Source organism: Leuciscus leuciscus, assembly GCF_965113295.1.
Source record: "Leuciscus leuciscus genome assembly, chromosome: 10".
Classification (NCBI taxonomy): domain Eukaryota; kingdom Metazoa; phylum Chordata; class Actinopteri; order Cypriniformes; family Leuciscidae; genus Leuciscus; species Leuciscus leuciscus.
Window position 1 is genome coordinate 36785787 of NC_138734.1, and position 23891 is coordinate 36809677.

Genomic DNA, 23891 nt, shown 5'->3' on the forward strand with positions numbered 1-23891 from the left:
TCAGACTACAGAAATGGCTTTTGCCCTCCTTAATAAGTTCACTGCATTGGCAAACATGATTGATTGCCAATTAAGCCTAAAAATTAAACATAAATCACACTGACTGAGGAATCCGCTGAGCGGAGCATGAGCACAGAGTTGAGTGAAGGTAATGAAAGCTGATCCGGGGAAAAACCTCCATCGCTTTACACACAAAGTCATGTATACACAGAAATACACTGTATGCTGATATTCATTTGATCTTATTGATGTTAACAGGTTCACCTCCATTGATTTACCTCATCTGTTCATTATGCACTTAAGGATAATGCGCTTCATATAATATATTCATTCGACTAAGCTCTTCTTTACAGCATATCGGTCATATTTACAATATATTACCATCATGAAGTGTTTTTTTTAAAGCTAATCCATCATTAAGTGACATAACAAATACATATACCTGAAAAATCAAAAAGTAGCCATGAGGAATGTATAATGTAAGACTGAACAATATATACACAGTACTCTGACCAACATCAAATAAACAGCAGTTCCATACAGATACAGACTGGTACAAAAACACCTTGAAGCATAATGCTGTGCTTTTTGTTAAACTGAACCCGTCAATAATAAATTGGGTTTAAACCGTCACCCAAAGGCATTCAGACTACAGACTGTTCCCAGGCAAAGCCTAGGTGAGCAGTGTTGCTTGAATTTACTTTTATTTGGTGTAATCCTTAAACTTAATCCTTTTAAGATCCTATAAAAGAAGATTACACAACAGAGTGAAATAATAACTTTTCTAGGGCTCTTTACATTGCTTTGATACTCATATCTTACAAATGTAATAATGTATTGCAGAATACCTTCATTTTATTTCCTCTTAGATGAAGGTTTGAATGTTTGGAAATGTCTTTCGCCATCTTCGATTTGTCCTCATCAGGCCTGGAGTCATTTGAGGTGCATTTTGGTCATCCTTATGGACATTTGAATTGTGCCATGACTGTGCTTAATATTAAGTTTGCTATTTTAAAGGTAAGGTAGGCAATTTCTGAGGCTAGCATTAGCAAGATACAAATATGCAAATACATAGGGTGCATCTCAATCAGCTCCCTATAGATCCCGATCTTATCAATCAGTAAATTGTGTACAAATTCAGGCACTGGTGAGGACAGTAAGGACGCTGGCTCACTACACATTTAAACACTGATGACTCTATTTCCGGCGACGTGACAACATCCTCATTGTGCAACATCCATAATGATATTTCTGAACAACAGCAGAGCTGATATCTTTCTGACATTACTCGCAATGTACTTTAAAGGGATAGTTCACTTTTTTAAATAAAATTTTGGTATGTTTTAGCTTTGGTCGATTCACTAGAAGTCGCATTGGCTAGTGCAGTTCATTGGAACGAAACCGTAGCCAAGGCGACATCTAGTGTATATATCTATACCCGCCCGCGCTCTCAGATCACTTGGACGTGGCTGTGTACAAGAGGTAACAACGATATAAATACTGTTCGTTTTCTCACACAAACCGCTCGTTTCGTGTCTTAGGCCATCAATGTGTACTTACGATGGGGAATTGTTTAATTTGGACGATGGGGAATTGTTTTAATTTGGACTCTGTGCATACTGGGGTGGTAGTGGCGCAGTGGATAAGACACATGCCTTTGGTGTGAGAGACCCGGGTTCGAATCCACTGTGAGACACCAATGTGTCCCTGAGCAAGACACTTAACCCCTAGTTGCTCCAGAGGCGTGCGACCTCTGACATATATAGCAATTGTAAGTCGCTTTGGATAAAAATGAATCCCGCTTTAGTCCCGCTTGGGACTAAATGAATAAATGTACTCTTTGAGACAGTGACCATAGACCTGCATTATATGACTGACAGACAAGAACGGTTTGACCTAAAAATATCAAAATTGAAACTACTGCGGAAAAAAAGACACCTACATCTTGGATGCCCTTGAGGTAAGCTAAAACATACCAAAAATTAATTTCAAAGTGAACTATCCCTTTAAAGTACATTATGATAAAATACTTTGCTTGTTACATATACATGCAACATTTCAGCCGTAAATAAATTATAAATGATAGCTAGATTGTGTTCATTACCTGTCTAGCGATGTATGTTTATGCTGAAATATAATAAAATAATGGTTTGTATTTTAGAAAACATCTATAGCGTGTCGTTATGTGGAGTGAGTTGTCTCGTGTGATCTAAGCTTCAGAACTTCAGTCAAGGGAACATATTGAGAATCGATGCTCCCTGGTTTTAACGGTGCATTGTGGGACTTTTTAGGGAGCGAACGTTTCAGTGCACTGGATGGATTCTGCGAATGAGAAACCCCTTAAAATGGCTACTGAACTAGGAAGCTGATTGAGACGCACCCATAGGCTGAAAGAAAAGTGGAACATCCTATCATTGCATTCAGACCGCATTTGGAAATGTTTTGGTCCTAAAACTTCTACAGAAGATATATATATACACATGTTTTAACATTTAGACCACTTCTATTATTGATTGCTATCAGGATGTGAAGAGAGGTTCAACCAAGTATAACAAAAAGTGTTTTTGAAAAGCATTGCCTACCCTGGCTTTAAGATTTTTTTTTTGGTCATAATTAGACAATAAATAAATAATAAAAGTAAGCGTTTGGACCTGAAAACCTGTCCTTTGTGTGGAAATGACATACTTTTTGTTCCGAACGGCCTCATTTGAAGCATAAAATGAATCTTATCGTACTACGTGAGATCTGTATGAAAATGTCCGAACAAAAGCAGTCAGTGTCGTTGTCTATATGTGCTGGATATTTGAACTCTGAGGTGAGTCTTGAGATGCGTTTATATCCATGGAAACAGTAGTAGCACAGGCAAACAGAAGGTCAGAAAGGTCAGACTTTTATGACTAGCGCGTCCCTTTAACGATTCCTGATTGGTCTCATCGGGGCTCTGGGATTGGCTACGACTGGAGCACATCTCATACAGGTTTCCAGAAAACTGCATCTTTTTGGACTCTTGTCTCAGAGACTCCCACACCGTAGCAGCTTCCTCGGGACAGCCGGCCATGGCCATATTTGCACAGTCATGAAATTCATCCCAGGATCTGCAACAGACACAAGCGTAAGGTTAAATGTTCGGAATAATAAACTGAAACCTGAAACATCCTAGTCTGGCTATCACCAGACCAAGCTCAATCTTTTAAGATTGAACATTAGTCTGGAGTCTGCTCTGTATTTTCTACTGCACAAGAGGCGTGATCAACGGGCAAAATGACTCTGTACGCAATTGGATAGTCCTTCAACCAATCAGACCAACGATCCGGGTGACGTACTTTGCAGAAAACTCCAGGCAGGAAATGTGTAACCAAACGTGTTGATCTGCGGTTTGCGGAAGCATCAATGGAATCGAGTGATTTTTGCAGGTTATGCACAAAAAAACATGAAAGTAAGTGGTATTTACACCCACTCGAGCGAGTTGTTTGCTAAAAAGAAGCCATTGAGCATCGTCGAAAGGTTAAAAGGAATTGGACAGAGCCGTAACGGCTCTGGAATTGGATTGGATTAAACCCGCCAATCACGCGCCAGGTGGATAAGCCAGTTTGTGATTGGTTCCCGCAAATTTGTAAAGGAAGCAGCAGAGATATATGTACAGGTTTCCAGCCTGAACTGCAGGGCGAAATCCAATCGCCGGCAGATCAGGCTGGGTTTATCCAGTCTAGAAACATCCCTCATGTAACTATAATGTAAAATAAAGGACAAATAGCACTACAGTAAGATACAGGCTTTTTAATCTGTCATAAACCTACTTAGTGTCAAGCTTACGAATTTAGATGAAAAAAACTCTGCAAAGTAACATTTTTGGTTGATCTGTACTCTAAAATGACCAAGACTCTAGAATGATCAAGATATATGAATGCCCATACTTAATAAATTGCATGCAATAGTATACTGAACTGATGTTTAGTTTTAGTAAGCAAGGATTTGTTGAATCTTTAGAGATTTTTAGAGCAATAGTGATGAGCAGGTAAAACAGGTTGATGCAAGAATACGCAATATAATCAAACTTTTTTTCTATCTTCTTTGTTTTTTTCAACAATATCATTCTGTGATGAAAATGCAATTTTTTACATATTATGTACCCTAAAAACACAATTAACTTTTTTTCATAATTAGACAAAATTACAGCTTAATCTAAGATTAATACAAATATTCTGTTCACAAGTGATGGTTACCAAGATTTTTCATTATTTTCTGTGCACATCTCATATTTCATCTTAGGCATGCTCTTCACTGTTGTCTCCTTGGTAACCAAGCACACTAATTTTTGATAAACCTTTCTGTCAAAATTATTGATTATGGTAGAAATAACAGAACAACTGAAGAACAGTAACAGCTGTTGTTCATAAATAACAGTATCACCTAAATAAATTCTAAACTGATTTATGATTATTTTACTGTTAACTAAATTATCATAGGTTTTAAAATGTGATTTTTTTTCATATTAATAATATTTTAATGATTTTTTAAAAATATATTTTAACATTGAAAGTCTGGAGTTACTCTAAAACAAGAGTAAAACATTCTACACAGGAAAAAAAAAATCATTTGAAAAGTAGCAGAAATAAATGATAAAGACGAAAAGTAAAAGTTCCCAAGAGTTTCACAAATTTAAATGTGACATTCATATGATAATAATAATAATAATAAAAAATCTGTTATAAAGACAAAAACTAAAAGTTCCCAAGAGTTCCACAAGCTTAAATGTGACCTTGATAAAAAAATAAAAAAAATCTGTTACAAAGACAAAAAGTAAAAGTTCCCAAGAGTTTCACAAGTATAAATGTGACCTTCATATAATAATAAATAAAAAATCTGTCACGTTTTGATAAAACTCAACCCCAGGCACATAAATGTTCCCAGTGAAGAAACACCCTTTTATGTTAAAACCCCAGCACTTAAATAGAGCGAGACTGTTAGTACTGTGCAAAAGTCTTAGGCATGTTAATATCCCCCCCCCAATAACTGTTTTAAGTCAGTTATTTATATCTTTAGCTGTAGTGTGTCAGTAGGAAATATCAGTTTACATTTCCAAACATTCTTTTTGCCATTAATTGTAATAATCCATTGAGATTTGTGTATGCACAAGGAGTCTGACAACAGCCGGTATGATCTGATCTCGCCATCATCGAGTCCGTCTGTGATTACATGAAGAAACAGAAAAAACGTCTCAGAGATGCTTGAAGAAACCTTCCTGCAAAGCTACCTGAAAAACTATGCCCAAGTGTACCTGGACAAAAGCCGTTTTAAACGGAAAGGGTCGTTACACCATATATTGGATTTAATTAGTTAATAGAAGTTAAATCATAAATAAATTCAATTTGTGATTTTATTTTTGAAAGCATTCTCACTTTACAGCATTTTAACACAAGTGCCAGTGCTTTACACAGTACTGTAGCTTTGCAGGAAGGTTTCTTCAAGCATCTCGGAGACGTTCCCGCAGTTCTTCTGGATTTAGTTTGTCTCAGTTTTTTCTGTTTCTTCATGTAATCACAGACGGACTCGATGATGGTGAGATCAGATAATCCCGGCTGTTGTCAGATTCCTTGTGCATACAGAAATCTCACTGGATTATTACAATTAATGGCAAAAAGAATGTTTGGAAATGTAAACTGATATTTCCTACTGACACACTGCAGCAAACGATATAAATAACTGACTTAAAACCTTTTTTGGGGGGGGGGGGGTGTTAACATGCCTAAGACTTTTGCACAGTACTGTATATTAAACAGTGATGCATTGTGTGCACTTCATAGTGGAAGTCTGTCCTTCACCACCGATTCTTTTCTTAAACGTCCCTCTCAGATCTCTGAGACAGGAGCACTGTTGGCCTAAGCCTGGTGGTGGAAGAATGTTACTGTAGCGAAAGATCCCCTGACAAATGATCAGACACACTTCCTGCGAACCTGCGTGTGAATGTGTGCGTGCGTACCTGTGTTTATGCATGTGTGTGTGCACGCGATCACTGAGCTCAGTGGCAGGATTAATTGGTACCTGGAGGAATAACACTTAAATAGCTGTGTTAAAGAAAGCACTCTCCTCATTTCCTGCTTGTGTATGCCTTGAATGCTGAATGCAGGACCATATAATGCTGTCGCATAGATCACCATTCATTCGGTAAGCGGCGTAAACGTGCGAAGTGTAACGGATTGAGTCTGACTGGAGGATATACAGGAGGCTGTTCTTCAACAACATCATGCTGCTACACAATGAATACTTAAAGAGTTCCTGCAGCTACAGGGTGTGACACAGTATAAAGTCATATCATAGATGCATGATCTATAGAGGGGCAGACGGAAAGAGACAGACAGGGAAATAGAGAGAGAGAGTCTTTAATTTGAATATCCAGGGAGGAGAAAGATGAGTGAGCAGAGGAAGAAATGGAGAAGAGCGTGGAAGGGAGCAACAGAAAATGAGATGAAAGGCAATGCAGGGAGTTAGAGAATGAATGAGGTGTCATATCAGTGAACTGGGATACTTTATATCACATTCTCCCTGGGACAACACAATGAACGGCGTACAGCAAATACTCCTGTGCTCTGAGCGTGAGCCATTTTATGTGGCGATATACAGAAAAGTTAATGTGCTGCTAGGTCATTTCTGTTCAGCTTGACCTTTTGACCTTAGTCACTTTTAAAAAATAGTTAGAATAAGAGTTCTTGTGCCATATACAGAGAAAAATGGTGATATATCTAACTTTATATTTCGTGTCATTTTACAGTAAAATACTGTTGTACCATTTTTTTTTTTTATATAAAAAAGAACAAATCATCTTCAACAAATCGAATTCCCTGTGTGACACTTCACATTTGATGGATTTTAATTGTATTAATTATGTTTCCTCTTAGTTCTCTCTCTCTCTCTCTCTCTCCATACACACACACACACACACACACACACACACACACACACACACACACACACACACACACACACACACACACACACACACACACACACACACACACACACACACACACACACACACATATACAGTACATATATATATATATATATATAGGTATGCCAGACTTTCAGAAAAATGCTCTGGAAAAGCTCAGAGACTCACATGTCATCAATTATAACTTCATTTACATTTACACAATGGGAAGAAATTAACAGAATGGAATCTAATATGATGGAAATTAAGAGCTTTGAGAGTACAATTTATGAAACCACAAAATATCACATAATTTATCAAATCAATTATTAATACTAAATCATGTGGTGTTGTTTAACCACCAAAATGATGTCACTTCATAGCAGTTGATGTCATTAAGACTTTTTAATTTTTTTTATTTAACGGGATATTACAAAAGACTAACAGGATTTTTATGCTTAACAAAGCTGGATTTACTTGGTCAAAAATACAGTAAAAACACTAATATTGAAAACTGATTTCTATTTGAATATATTTTAAATTATAATTAATTTCTGTGATTAAAAGCTGCATTTTCAGAATCCTTATTCAAGACTTCAGTGTCACGTGATCAATTATCAATGTTAAAAACTGTTGTGGTGCTTAATATTTTTGTGGGAACCATGATACACTTTAATTGAAATTCTTTGATGAATATGAAGAACAGTCATTTTAAATAAACAGTGTTTTAACAATTAAAAAGTGTTTACTGTCACAATTGATCAATTTATTGCTTAATTGCTGAAAAATGTATTAATTTCTTTCAAATGTACAGAACATTCATGCTTATGTTTGTGTTGGAGCAGGGGTTTTCCTTACTTGCAAATGGAGTCGATCTCCTGCGTATCCTCATCTTTTTGGGTACTGACAGAGAGACTGTCTCCCAGGGCAAGCAGACACTGGGCAAACCCTTTATAGATGGAGCTGCACTTCGTTGTGGCAGCAGCAGAACATGGACTGGGAACAAGCACTAGAACAAATAGAGACACACAACCATATAACAATATCAGTCACCGTTTTGTCCCTCATTTAAATACTTGAGGAGATGAAGACTAGATAAAACATTTGTAAAGAATAGAAAGAGTCTGCACCTACAGAAATGTGTCAGGCTGCAAAATTCGTATTCATTTTTAATTCATTCAAAATGCATTTAAACTTAAACTTAAAAATAAATTCAGCAATGTTAGCGTGGGGAATCTGAGCATAATGCACAAAACAATAACCTTCAAGATGTAACAGCCCAAGAATAAAAAGAAACGTATTTTCTCATTTCAGGTTGCCAAGCCTTCAAGCCTGTTATGGTTCATTTTTTTTCCAAAAGCTCAAATGCAAAATAGATTTCTCCTAAAGAAATAGACAAGTTCATCAACAGACCAGCAATGGTGACATTGAATGGCTTTCACTACATCCTTTACAGACCTGAGGAAAAACACTTCAGTGCTACCACTGCTCGATTTGAGGGTTTCTCGATTATTTGTAAATTGTCTATGCTTCCTTGTTAGAACAGAACACAGGATAATACATCTCTAACCTTGAGGATATGGGGAAAAAATTCAATTGAATTGCTCTGAGCTTTCATGTGTTAGGAGCTCCAGTTAAAGCGTCAAAAAGACGATGGCTTACCCTTTTTTAAAGGTACCAAAGTTTGCTTCTCTGTGCATGTGCCAGTTTTCTCCCAGCATCCATTGCTCTTTGTTGTCTCTCAATCTATATAGCATATACCTATTGACAATAAAACCAAAGATGGAAGTCATAGTGAACCTAAGTGAGATATGCAGGAGGATCTTAATTGGGTCAGACAGCAAATCACCAGCACTCTCCTAATTCCCTTGGGGAAATGAATGATTAATATTTGATAGGAGAGAGTTTTCTCTCTCTTTCTCTTCTCACACTGCTGCAAACCTATTGATTTTCAGCCATGTTTTTTTGCAGTGAGGTCTGAGGATTATTGGTTTCACTCATCCCCATCAACATTTAATGAAGATATGGAGAAGGAGAGAAAACCAAGTCATACATTAGAAAAGGAGAAGGCAAAGAACTGAGGCACTGCATGTAAATGGAAATGACTGAAGAAATCCAAAATATTGAAGTACTTTTAATAATGCCAAGGGGAAATTCAGATAACTGTCACTCAATAATACAAGACTCAATACCACTATCAATACAGTGATAAATGTAAAGAAAGCCGGCCACTATCTAAAAATAAAAAAAAGTTTATCCCGCTTACAAGGTTACTACCCAAATAAATAAAACATGTGGACATAACGTATCGATTTGAGTGTAAATTATTTATACTGTCCCCTGTATATTATCTGAAAGCTTACACTAAAAAGTCCATTGCAATGTACAAAAAAGTCAAAAAAGATAAAAACATTATAACTATATATATATATATTAGTAAACCGACTGAATTTGAATATACAGTTACGGTGAGTATAAGGAAAAATCAAACCCATGATTGATGCGACTGACCAATCAGAATCAAGTATTCCAGACAGCCACATATACATATATATATATAAATCGGTAACACTTTACAAGAAGGTTCCATTTGTTAACATTATTAATTAATTGGTTAACAAGAAAAACGCTTTAACACTGACAGAGATTAATAAATAATGTAACAAATGTCCTGCTTATTGTCAGTTAATGTTATTTAATGCATTAACAAACGTTAACTAATGATGAACCATTCCAGAAACATTACCATGCAGTAAAGACCACACCACATACAAACAACAAAACGGAGCAGCCTGTGAGGAAAAAGAAATCACCTAAGAAGTGGATATGCCCCAAAAGTCTCATCGGATCAAGAGCGTACAGCGTTCAATTACATATCTCTGTATTTGTATCTCTGGCCGACACTCAAGCGGATTGACGAGTAGTCTGAACCACTGCCTGCATTAGTAATGTTATTACTGATGTTGTGTAATCCACAAGCTCTGATATATCTGAGTGCTGTCCACCCACACACAGCGTGATCTGGCCTTACCCATTCAGCTCAGCGAGCTGTTGTGACCTAGGCGGCAGACACAGGGCTTATTTGAACCACAACATTAATTTTTAATCTGTGGTGCCAGAGATCCACGGGGAGTCCATGGGGTTCTTGAATAAATAAATTATATAAAACAGGGCACTTGCTTGAGAGGGGGTTGCAGAGAGCGAATGAGAAAGAAAAGAGAAACTGAGAAAGACCAAACTTAAAAAAAAGGAATGAAATCAATAGACAAATAGGAAGCATTTGGTCTAACACTGTGCCCAGACTTTATAATGTATACGCAATCAAATTTAATAATGGAACATGCTAATATTAATAATTTAAAATTATAAAATATATCAATACGAAATAAAGTAATTTTTATATTAATAATTACATTCATATCAAATATGCTCTAAAATAAATTAATAATATAAAAGAAATAACGGCAGTATTATATTGTATTTGTATAAATATGCAATTACAAGAAATGTTTAAGGTCTCTCTAAAGCTGCAAAATTCATTTAATATACTCTGTTATTCATAAGAGAATAAGATTAACACTGTGTTTTAAAGCACAATACACTTCATGCAATATGAATAGTTCACTCTAGTTGTAGAAATCACAATAGATTACAATACATGTACTCAGACCATTACACAATTCATGATGAAGCATTTTAACATCATCATTTAAGGAGCATGTTATGAAACCTTGAAACAAAAACGTCATAATAAATAATGTGGTACGTTGAGAATCATGGAGCGCTTAGAGCAAAACAGTTGCATAATTTCCTGTCCCTAGTGGGACACAATATATCTATCTATCTACTTTGACAGACTTCAAAGCTTTAATTTCATTATAGACTTAAAGATGCTGAATTCAGATGACCTCTGGAGCATAAGATGGGCAAGTGATGATGGAGCTGTAGGCCACAAACATGCCCATCTCCTATTCATGAGGTTGAATATGCAAGCTTTATCCAGACCAATGCTGAGCAGGCACATTTGCTGCTGAGCTTTGCAACACGTGGCTCTCGCAGACATCCCATGGGGAGCACATCAAAATAGATGAAAACCATTTTTATTTGTCGGTTTCTGAAGATTTGCATGCACAAACACGGCGGTGCATGTAAATAAGGTTCAGTGGTGTGAGTAGACATGCAGGCAAGTTGCCAAAGTATTCTCATTTAGGGTATATGTGCAATTTCCATGTCAAGTCCATGTGGAAAACTCAATACATGAACATCAAAACATGCATATTTCGAACATGACATCTCTCGGTGGAATAGATCTGCTACAACGCTGTTATTGCTGCTGCTGCTACAGAGCAAGTGTAGAGACATACTACTGCCAATTCATACACAACACACGGCTGTGAGCATGTAAGGTTTGCTGCTGCTGCACAAATATCATATATGAAATTAGCCTTAGAAAGAATTAGAATTAGAAAGTGTACTGCAAACTTCTATACAACAAACATTGACCAACTATTTAAATGTTGAGCAGCAAGCTCATTGGCTGCATATGCAACAGGAACCAATCAGCTTGTGCTGTATAATGGGAGTGATACTTCTGTAAGAATCAGAATCAGAATTTTTATTTTTTGATGTGGGGGGGGGGGCACACATCAAAGACACACATATTTATATATTTGCCCTAAAAAGAAAAGAAAAAAGACTCTTACAGTACTAGAGGTATCAGGACAAAGTTCTGGAAGACTGGTAATACTGATTCTTTGTGTGATGTAAGAGACCACATTGGCTAGAACTCATTAAGACTTTACCTCAGTGCCTGCAGGAAGCAGAGCTCACTCAAAAGCACTGGCAGCACAAGACAGACACTTCATTATATGCAGTGTATGGGTGGTTATATATACCTTTTTGGAGAATATACAATACACTTGTATTGTCTGAAGCTTCTATGTAATTTAAGGTATGGTTAAGTTATGAAATGTTATGTTTATATGCAAACGAGACATTATCTAAATTAAATATGCACTACTTTCCATACATTTTCAGAACAGAAATCAGAACATTAGATAATTATTAGTCAAAATTCTGGTCTCATTTAGTTGATATTAGAGTTAAAGGTTTTTACAGAGGAGATTTTATTATCTTATTATCACTATAAATACTGAAAATACTGTCAACAGCCAAAAAAACATTTTTAGGAATTTAATAAATCAGGCCGAGAATGATCTATGAGGAAACCACTCATTCAAAATAGGAATAAAACTAGAAAATTGAGTGTATGTAAGTGCTGCTGAAGTGGCCATTTCTGTCTGCAAATGCAAAAAAAAAAAAAAGTGTGATACAATAAACACTTGTGTATTTTGGAGGTTTTCTTTCCACTGGTCTGAAAGAAGACTTGTTGAGTAAAAAAAGCCCAAAATCTCAAAATTGTGGAGTGCATGAAAAACAATGCTTTTGCGATACGAAAGCAAACCTTTCAGTTTGGTACAAATTGAATAGAGGCACCTAGAATAAAACATACATATTCACAATGTTTCAATGGGCCACGTTAGGCACATGCAGAATACACAACTCTGCAGAAAGAAAGAATATTGAACTGTTACTTTGTTTGAAACGAGAGGGAGTGGGGGCAGTTTTTCTTTTTTGCTGCACTATGGCAACTTTTTCTATGGTAACTGTGGCCCTCTATTGCGTCGCATCGTTAGGGGCGACAGGCTAATAAGCCTAGCGGTGACAGCATAGCGTGCGAAAGGCGAGGAGAGCCTCTATTCCCCGAGCTAACTCTAAAGCAGGGCTTCCAGAGAAGCCGCCTGCAATAGCACAAACAAATTCTGATAATTAGCTCATGCCAGCAAAGTCCCCTTTCCAAGTGATTGGTTAACCTATGCGGTTTTCCATTCACACCTTCACTCCCAGAACACTGAATGGAGGGAGGATGCGGGGGATGAGAAGAAGTGCATTTGCCAGCTGTTAATTTCTTTCATGAAACCGAGGGGGGGGGAAATGCAGGATGTGCTGCATAGATATGCAATGTAAATTGAGACAGGAACATTTTGCTATTGGATTTTTGTAACGCATGACGTTAAGAGACGTTAGGAGATGTTAAGAGTTAAGAGGGAAAGAGAGTACAAATCTTCTTTAATGAGGATGTAAAATCAAGCCTGACTCGGTGACATAACCCGCACTATGAGGCGGCTTTCATAGCCCAGGTCATCCTCCAGGTGAGGAGGACTAATTGGAACAAAATGGAGCTCAAAAAGAGGTGCTAGACGAGTTTTCTGCTTGTTAGTACAAACCAGTTCAGTAGCTGCAGCATTGAGTTATATCCACTACAACACCAAAGCTCACTTCATTTTACTCTTTGTGTGGCATAAGAGCAGCTGCACAACCTAAAAGAAATAAAAGCTATCCTTGCAAGCAAATGGTGGAGAGACGCATCTTAAAAGGAACCTTTTCATTTTGCTCTAATGGATGTTTTTCTCACGCACATGCCCTCAAATGCTCAGAGAGATGTAACACATATAAACATGCGCAATTCCCAGAAGAGTTTTCAAAATTTCGCAGGCCCCATGGGACTGTGGTTTCATTTGGAGACGAGAGAAAGTCGGGGAGGGATGAGAGAAAGGAAGGCAGACGTCTTTCCCATCGCTAACACTGGCTTTGATCAAGAGAAGGTGATGCGACTGCCACAATAACACAATCTCTCACACGTGCAGTCATGTGTCACTTTAAAAAGTGGAAGGGAGAAGGAGTAACTGACCAAATGAGACGAGATCTGCTTTCGATTTTATCTCTTTATTATCTCTCGTGGAATGGAGAAGATACAAGGGTTCATTGATTTCATGTGATAAAGGTGAGAGACTCCTAGATGCTTTAAAAAAAGGCTTGAAACAGAGATATCATACTTCCACTGGCATTAATTTGACAGCTGCTATCTGTCCAGAACAAGGTCACAGATAAACCTACACAGATGGAGGAGCTCCTTCACCGAGACTCTCCCTTAAATGCAGTATAAATTAGATTCAGGTTTGGGCTTGCTGGAAGAGCTTAGCAGTAAAGACCCAATTAAAATAATTTCCACATCAAATACAACTTTAGTCTGTTAAACCACCAGAGAAGCATTTCAATTAATCTGTCAAAAAAATCTGACTTTGGAAAAAAATAGGAAATCTTCTGGTCTGCATTTGACTTTAGTTGTATTGCTTTTAAAAGCATTTCAATTCATTTTACTTCTGCAATGTAACTAATTTCCAAGTGATATTCCACTATAAAAAAAGGAAGGTGGTCGATGCCAGAATGGACCAGAGCTGCTAGCGGGGTGTGATCTCCAAAGTTACATTCACACAGTTAACAACCTTATTTTATTTTAGGTGTGACTGTCCCGTCCACACAACAGTTTAAATATACAGTATCTCAATCCCCTTCTCGCAAAAGCTGTAAATAACCCCTGTAGGGCCGTTCGCATCCAGCACAATGACTATTATTATAATATTTTAAGTATAATGTTTTAATAATCATTGTAATTTTATGAGAAATGGGAAGTCCTCAGAGTGTAGCAGGTATGACTTCAGAACCTGGAAGTCTAATTCGCCGCTGGTTCCTTCGAGACTTTCCTATGGGGTTTTATAATAGGCTTTTTCAATTAATAGAATAATAAAGCCTGTGGTAAACCTAACTCGATGATTCTTTAATGTTTTGTTCTGTAACATACATTGCACACACTCACACCCCAAAGCTGTCTAATCTAGTTACTCATTAAAAACCTACATTTTCAAAAATGAACATAACTGATTCAAAATTCACGTTTTCTGTATGGGTGTGTGTGTGTAATTTACGTTGTAGAACAAAACGTCAATGTATAGTCAAGTTATGCTTACACATAAAAATAAAAATAAACATTTTAAAACCCCATTGAATCTCGAAGGAACCAGTGGCGAATAGAGAGATGCAGGTATGACATCACTTTGTAGGCCAAAACGTGGAAGCGAGTTAGCATTTTAGCACTTCTGGTTCCATCGTCCTTGGTGAACACAAGCTCGTGATTTTTTAAAGCTGTTATGTGTCTTGTAAAAGGATGTTGCTACAGAGGCCGTCGAGGAGATTAAATGTCATCATGCCGAACATGTAAACTCAGTCCACTTTTACAGCCTCATTATACTCATAATTGTGCTCTTATAAACTAGTCTAACTCAAACATTCTGGGGAAATGTTTTTAGATAAAAACTGAAAGAGTTGTCGGAAGCTTAGTGATGGTGACGTTGAAGTCGAGCGACCGTGGTGTAGTCAAGCGGGAAGGAAGTCGACCGGAAGTTGAAGCCGGCCGCGTGCCACCATCTTGTAGCAGAACTTCACCTGCTGTTAGCATCACATTGACTCCCATTCATTTTGGCGTCACTTTGACAGCGAATAACTTTACATCTGAGGCGTTTGAAGACTCCATTTGTCCATTATTTATTTCTAAAGAAACACGACAATGTATAAAATGCTCCATTACCTTGTAGCTTACGTTATGGCCCTGTAGAAGCCGTTTTTGTAAAAGTAGGCTAACGATTGCGTCATAACCACACGACTCTCTGTCGCACTGTAGAGAGATTACCGTATTGACGGGAGGAGAAGCTCGTGGGCAATCGGGGGGACGTGGAGGCAAAATGACAAAATAATGAATCAGAATACCTATAGCAAAAGTTTCTCCTGCTTCTAGCTCATGGACACCTCCTACTCACGATCTCCGTCTATGCAAGATTCGGAAGGGAATGATTCAGATTTCTCATGCCACAGCCACTAGAAGACAGACGGGTTGCTCACGTCACATCTACGTCGTCAAGCTCAGTTTGAGTCTGCGCGTCAGGAACGGAAGTCCTAAAAAATCGGTGAAAATGGGCTTCACTTGCCTCAATTGAGTTCCAATGAGATGACTCTGTCCATTTCTTATACTGTCTATGGGTGTAGTTAATTTATAGCCTACCTTTAGCTTTTTACTTTACTTTTTAAAGTTGTGTTCATCTGCAAGTATCATAAACTTTTTGTTGGTCACAAAGCTTGTTTTTAGCGATAATCCAAAAGCCTATGGGAAAATCCAGTGTGAATCAGTGTGATACTAACTGCCAGTTGGCTTACAAAGTGACGTTATACCTGCACCACTCTATATTGATAACAATACAGATGACGATATCGATGGAATCACTTTCAGAACGTATGTTTTGACCATCAGACATTCGTTGACCAACACTGACCAATCAGAATCCACTCGACTATAAAGAGCTTGAGCATTTAAAGCGGCAGGTGACATACACAGCCTAATGAAAAAACAGAAAGTTATTGTCCATTGGTGTGGAGGCTAATATAGTTATTGTTATTATAGTAATCATTGTTGGTGTGAACCAAGAACTGGTTAGTAGGCTATCAATGTAACGTAAAGTAGTTAGTGAGGTCATTTAGATAAAGGATTACTAAAATCATTTTGGATCTTTCACAGACCAGGAACCTGCATTATGGTAAATGTTTTAATTTTTTTTTTTTTTTTTATGTTTTATATTTTGCCATCAAAGAACTCAAACTGTGCAGTTCATCGTTCTTCCAGACCCATTTACATGAACAGATCATGTATTCACATGAAAGTCTTAGAAGTGTCATCAAGACAAAAAAATCCCTTTGATTCTCGGCTATTTTAAATGTAGTCTCTGTAAGAAGCTAACGGGAGCTGTCTTTATACAGTGACAGAGGAAGAGAGAACAAAGAATAATAGTTTTTATGCTAAATCAAAAACCCTTTGACAGGTTGGTGTGATTTCCCTGGTCTCTATTTCACCCGAGTCTAATAAAATCCTCCGAAAAGCTGTGAATAAACAAACCGGTATGTAATATTCCAACATCTAATCTCTTTGGTAGAACAAGAAATAGGGTAGTGATTAAACAAGACAATATTCAAACAATCAAAAGGAGCAGTCTGCGGGGGCTTTGGGGTGGGGTATCGTCTAGAAGCAGCAAAACACAATTAGGATGCAAAACTTGAACGCATCAGTCATGTTTAACTGAACGTTTAAAACTCTCCCCTCTCATTTCAGTCAGACGGTGAAAAATTATGACTACATTAAAGCTCTGATATTAGGCCTTAATATCCATCTCTCCCTGTACTCCCGATCCGAAGGAGTAAAAGATTCCCAAGAGCCTTTTGATCATATGCAAATTCTGTTTTTTAAATATTCTTTCATCTGGCCATGTTGTGAAGTCAGCCTTCTTTAAACTGAATATGAAAACCTCACTTACTTCATTAAGGAGGAGTCTGGAATGTAAAGTAAATACACAGCAAAAATCTGCACTCCAAAAATAATCATTGTGATTTCCAGCCACACTGATTTGAGCGTTTTTGCAGTGTTGTATAGACAAGGAATAAAATAAATAAATCAACAGGCTAGGGATTAGAGATGATCCGTAAGTATAGGGATAAAGTGGTTCTCAATTACATTTCAATAGAGAGCAACAGTAGGGTTCAGGAAGTAAGATCCTATTTATTTTCTCATAGAGAAATTGATTTTAATGTTAACTCATAAACCTTTCTACACAGACCTGACCTACCATGAGCTCCAAGGTTGGAAATTGATGATATATGCTTCTGTACAGGCCATAAGTCAGTTTGATTAACTTAACAATTAACTTATATATATATAAAAAATCATACTTAATTGGACAAAGAGGTGGGCATCCAGAAGTGCTTTCAGCAGCCAGTAGTAGATCGGAGGTTTATGCTTTGATTGGATTTGATGAACAAACATTTTTATCTTCATATTCTTTCTTTTTTGTCTATTTGTTTTGTAGTATTGGCTTCACAGTATGTGGCACTGTCTGGAACCGCTGCTGCCTGCATTTTAATTTTATTTGTTCTTATATTGCCCACCTAAATTCCCATCTCTGGATGGTAACACCACTGCCCAAAATCCTGAAGAGAGCTTTCGCAGCAGTTTTAATGAATAAAGACAATACAGGTAAATCAAATCCAAACGCAGTGTAACAGCTTTGCTAAACCAAGACAATAACTGACAACTCAAGATAGAAACACAGGGAAATATACCAGAGCAAATGAGCAACTAAATAGGACACAGGTGAAGAACACCCTCACAAAAAAGAAGTTTATTCAAGTGTGCTATTAGTATACTTCTTTTAAACTAAAATAATAAAGTATACTTTTTATGTAGGCTACTTCTCAGAAATATACTTTGTGTATAATTACACTATACTTTGACTTCTGTTTTTGCGGTAACTCTGTATATTTCTATGGCATCGGCATCGCTGTCGAATAATTAGTAATTGTCGAGTAATCAGCTGGTGAAGTGGATTTACTTAGTGTAGAGTTAGTGAACGTTATCATGAGCATTGTAATGTTTGAAGTGGACGTCATAACAAATGTCAGTAGACCGGGATGATTTTAAAACGAGCGGTTCATTCATAAATTCATAAATCTGTCAAATCTTACCTTCATGCTGTGGAAATACAAACCGGAAGACAGAACACAACAAGTCCAGCGCTGAAAAGGGGCGGGGCTACATAAGGTCTATACTTGTACTCAATCTTTTGATCGAGATAGGCCTACTTAAAAGTAAGTATAATTAAGTAGTACAAGTATACTTGGCTTGTAGTTGTGTAGCCTATTAAATACTTTTTTCACAAAGATTTATGTACTGTATTATAAACTTACATTGTTTGAAAATATTGATTCATAAAAAAACAGATATGTTCCTTGTTGAGCATGTGAATTTTTGTGTAGTCCAATGTTAGTGTACATAGGAAATTTACTTCAAATCTACTTAAAGTACAGTTAAAGGTATATTTCAAGTATAAAAAATTAAAATAAATAGGAACATAGTAGTATACATAAAGTGCAAAAATAATATATAAACAGTAAACTATAAGTATGATGTTAAGTTCACTTAAAAAATACTTACAAGTATACCTGCAGTATAAATCTAGAAAGTGTACTTTCATAATCTAAAAAATGTGCTACAAGTATTTAACTTGTAAACTATCAGTATACCTATAAGTTAACTTGTAGTAAGTATAGTTGCTGTAGAAATGAAAAAGTAGTACTGTTACACTTAAAGTATACTTAAAAGTATACTTTTACACACTAAAAAGTGAGCCAATTTAGTCCGAAGTATTGAAATAGTACAATTACAAGTACAACAAGTACATTAATATTAGTATACTTCGGCTACTACTTAAAGTATATTTAAAATATACTTGACCTTTACTTAAATATTAATAAAATTAACTTTAAGTATACTTATTTTTTGTAAGGGCATAATTAGTAACCATAGAAACAGTCAGTAACTTGGGAAACAGGAAATACAAAGTCCATGAAAACAGAAAATAAACCAAAACATGACAATGACACATTCGAGTCAGTCTTCCTACATTCTCGAATCCATACATATTTGTATACACCTGAATATTTAACATAAACTTATATTCTATTTGATAATGTAATTTGCAATGCTTCATGAAATGAGTCTTTGTCTTATAAATGTACACTTTACGTCTTGTACCATACAATTTTCAAATAATTTGTTGCTTGGAATCAAATGTTATGATTTCTTTCAGAGCTGGTTGGTTTGTTCAAGGCTTAGAAATCTTTACTGAAGAATATTTTTAATCTCCATAAAGTAAATTAATAGGAAAATGACTGTACATATAGAGCCAAGGCCACTGAAATATGGGCTGTTGTGCTCTATTCACATTATGAATCTTCATTGACCTATGATGCACTCTTGTTATCACTGTAACACAAATGCACCTGCCCCTTGAACTTTTCACTCCCTCATATTGATGAGAATAGAGATTCAGAAACTATAGAAACAGTGGGTTTAAATTTAGAAAAAGAAAAATTCTGAATGGTTGTTTGGCCAGGAAAAGAGGCAGCAAGGCTAAATACTAAGAGCTCCATACTATACAAGCCAGTGAGTCATAATGTTTTTTTCAATGCTATTTAATAGGAAATAACCAGAATATATTTTTATTTTTCATAGAAATCTGCAACGCTGTTCTCTGAAATAGGCCACACAATAACTGAACCTCTTTTGGTGACCACTTGGCATTGGCATTCAATTTGAACAAGGGCAGAAAAAAACAATTATGTTATTGAACAGATTCATAGCAGGGACAGTGCAAAATTTAATCAGCAGAATGCTTTATTAAAGGATGATCAAAGAAACTGATGATAAATTATGATAAAATGATAAACAGGACCATTTGAAATGATGATTGGTGTAAATGGCATATCTAACAAAACCGCTAGATTGGGATCGTTTGGTTAAATAGGGGAAAACGTGCTTTAGCCGGTCATTATCGCCAAATAAACATGACAGGTCCCCAATGCAGAGCCTATTATATGGCAAGACACCAAATAAATCAATAAAATCAATATGTGGACATTAAATAATAGTTTGAGTTGAATTATTTAATCTTATCAAGACAAACACTTCAGCAATATAACAGTAAAATTCTGTAATGTTTAATAAAATGAGACATGCGATAAAACTTTCAGTTATTCGTATGATCTGTCTGATAAATATCTGAGCGCTGAATGCCATTGACCAATCGGAATGAAGTATTCCAGAGAGCGGTGTAATAAACTACTTTTGTATGAGATTTATGCTAATAAGATTGTTTTGGCTTTGTTTCTTGTAGAACTTATAGAATTTGATGTACTCACTGTTAAAAGTAAACTTCAAAAAGGGGATATATTAGACGGCTAAATTAGCAAAGATGACTTCTGACATATGCTTTTTGTAAGCATTATAACTCACTGGTAACACAAATGTGATTTTCATTGCACAGTAGGCCTATATGTAGAGAACGGACTAGAGAATGAATGCAGTCAAGGTCTTTTTGAAGGTCCTAGACAGAAGCATCTGGCGAAGCAGCTTTACATTATTTACAATTGAAACTTGACAGGGGAATCCACCTAGCTTACACCATTAAAGATTCATGGTCGTGATTTAGTTTATGTACAGATCTTATGTAAGGCAATACATAAGTATAAATAGGTCTTCTGCAATTAAAGAGCAAGTGTCTGAGACCAGTCTCTACTGACTTGAAACACGGGAAAACCAAGACAAACAAGCCCACCAGAGTGGTGCAAAGTCTGCATTTAAAAAAAAAAAAAAAATTCTGTTGCAGAGCAGGGAATAAGACACCACCTTAAATTTGTTTTAACATGTTTAACCTCAATAGTTCTAATAAGAAAGACTCTGAGGCAATGAAATCAACTTTTTGGGGTTGGAAGTTGGGACCCAGGGAAGGCTTTCAGGGAGACTCAAACAGGTGGAGATGCTATTCTGGGCAGTGGATAGTTCTCTCCTCCCAGGCAGTGTCAGAGGAACAGAAGCAGATTTCCTGGAAGTAGATTGTGTTCTACAATAATGACAGAATTGGAGCTGTAAGGCTGTATATTCTGGCGACGGGCCCGTGCTAAACAAAAGTAGCACTCAAACCCCTGACTTAAGTCTTCACACTGGAGAGAAGTCGAGGTCTTTCTAAATGTACACTGACACCCACTGTTAGCACGAATGTCCTGTTCTCTACCCTTTCCTGTATTTCTCCTTCCCTCGAGTGCACGGCCTGGAGACTGTGGACCCTAGCTGGGGTGAGCGTTGAGGCCATGTTGAAACTATTTTCCATCCACCAAATAAATGAGCTTACTGCTAAGATCAATAGACGTTCCTCTCGTCCTCTCTGATGGAGAGTAAATGCGAGGTTCATTGCACTGGACACTAACACAGTGACCCAGTCCTGGTCTAATGAGTTTTTATCGACTGCAACATTGAAGTTCCCAGCTGTAACTTATCAGGGTTAGTGCATGCTTCCAGGCATACAGGCTGGGCCTCTTCCAAGTGCGGCAATCTTCTCTCCAAAGGCTGCAGCATTCTTCTCCTCTCTCCTCTCTTCCTGTCTGCACAATTCTTATCCATTCTACTGTCCTGTTCTTTTCTCATCTTTTTATTTCTTCTCATCTGTTCATTTTTCATCTCATATAATCTCTTCTCTTCTCCTGTCTCGTCTCCTTGTCTCATCATTACTCATCATTCACCCTGTCGTAACGCATCTCATTTAATTTCTCCTCTCGTCTTGTCTCCTCTCATGTCATATCATATCATCTCATCCCTTCTATTGTTTTGTCTCCTCATATCTTGCCTTCTCTCATTTCATCTCTTCTTTTGTCTTGTCTACTCATCTCTTGCCTTCTGTCATCTCATCTCTTCTTTTGTCTTGTCTCCTCATCTCTTCCCTTCTCTCATCTCATCTCTTCTTTTGTCTTGTCTACTCATCTCTTGCCTTCTCTCATCTCATCTCTTCCCTTCTCTCATCTCATCTCATCTTTTGTCTTGTCTACTCATCTCTTGCCTTCTCTCATCTCATATTTTGTCTTGTCTCCTCAATACTTCCCTTCTCTCATCTCATCTCTTCTTTTGTCTTATCTCATCTCATCCCTTCTTTTTTCTTGTCTCCTCATCTCTTCCCTTCTCTCATCTCATCTCATCCCTTCTTTTGTCTTGTCTCATCTCATCTCATCCCTTCTTTTGTCTTGTCTCCTCATCTCTTCCCTTCTCTCATCTCATCTCATCCCTTCTTTTGTCTTCTCTCATCTCATCTCATCCCTTCTTTTGTCTTGTCTCCTCATCTCTTTCCTTCTCTCATCTTGTCTCTTCTCTCTTCTTGTTTTCCGCACTCATCTCTTTTTCCTCATCTCTTGTCTCAACTCTTTTAATTTTGCACTCTTGGGGTTTCTCACGAGGGTCTCACGTATTCTCTTGTCTTATCATCTATTCACTTATCTTCTTCTCTCTTCTCATTGTCTCATCATTACTAATTTCTCTTTATCTCGACTCATCTAATTTAATTTATTCTCTCATCTTGTCTCCTTCTCTTATGTTTTTTCATCTCATCTCGTCTTCTTATCTTGTCTCTTTACTTCTCTCTTCTTGTCTCATCTCTTCTCTTCTATTGTCTTGTCTCCTCATCTCTTCCCTTCTCTCATCTTGCCTCTTCCTGTTCTCCTTCTCTCTTCCTGTTCTCCTTCTCTCTTCTCTTTTTCCTCATTTCTTGTCTCAACTCTTTTAATTTCGCAGTCTTGTCCCGTCTCCCTTATTCTCGTCTTGTCTCCTCATCTTTTAACTTCTCTCCTTCTCTCTTCTCCTTGTCCCATCATTATTCATGTCTCCTCATCTTGACTAATCTCATTTTATTTCTTCTCTCATCTTGACTCCTTGTCTCATGTCTTTCCATCTCATCTCGTCTCCTCATCACTTCACTTCTCTTTTGGCTCATCTCATCTAATCCCTTCTTTTCTCTTGTCTCCTCATCTCTTCCTTTCTCACATCTTCTCTGTCTATTCTCTCTTCTTGTTTTCCGCACTCCTCTCTTTTTCCACGTCTCTTGTCTCACCTCTTTTAATTTTGCAGTCTTACCTCGTCTCACGTATTCTCTTGTCTCCTCATCTCTTCACTTTTCTCCTTCTCTCTTCTCCTTGTCTCATCATTATTCATGTCTCCTCATCTTGACATCTCATTAAATTTCTTCTCTCATCTTGTCTCCTTGTCTCATGTCTTTTCATCTCATCTCTTCACTTCTCTCATCTGGTCTCTTCTCTTCTCTCTTCTTATCTCGTCTCTTTGGCTTATCTTTACTTATTTCTCCTCGTCTCCTCATCTCCTCGTTTTGCCAGGTATTGTCTCCTCATCTCTTCACTTTTCCCATCTTGTCTCGTTTCCTGGTCTCATCTTGACAGTTCATTTCTTCTCTAATTTTTTTTCCATCTTCTCCTTTTGCCTTGTAATGTCTCATCTCATCTCATCTCTAATTTTGTATTCTTTCATTTTTTGTATTCTGTTCACAACTAAACTTCCTTATCTTCCTCTCTGTCCATTCTGTGTGTTGTTTTCCCAATCCTGTGAGACCTGTTTTTATAGTGTTCCTTTCTC

General features: G+C 37.1%; 1 protein-coding gene across 1 annotated transcript in view; it reads right to left on the bottom strand.

Annotated features, from left to right (window-relative positions):
- Positions 1-226: 226 nt before the first annotated feature.
- The window catches only part of nrn1la (neuritin 1-like a), a 30603-nt gene continuing 6938 nt past the window's right edge, over positions 227-23891 (bottom strand). The window contains exons 2-3 of the mRNA XM_082182659.1: positions 7787-7937; positions 227-3095 (exon numbers count right to left, since the gene is read on the bottom strand). Coding sequence (XP_082038785.1) covers positions 2834-3095; positions 7787-7937 — 413 coding nt within the window. The 3' untranslated portion in view covers positions 227-2833. The remainder of the gene's footprint in view (positions 3096-7786; positions 7938-23891) is intronic.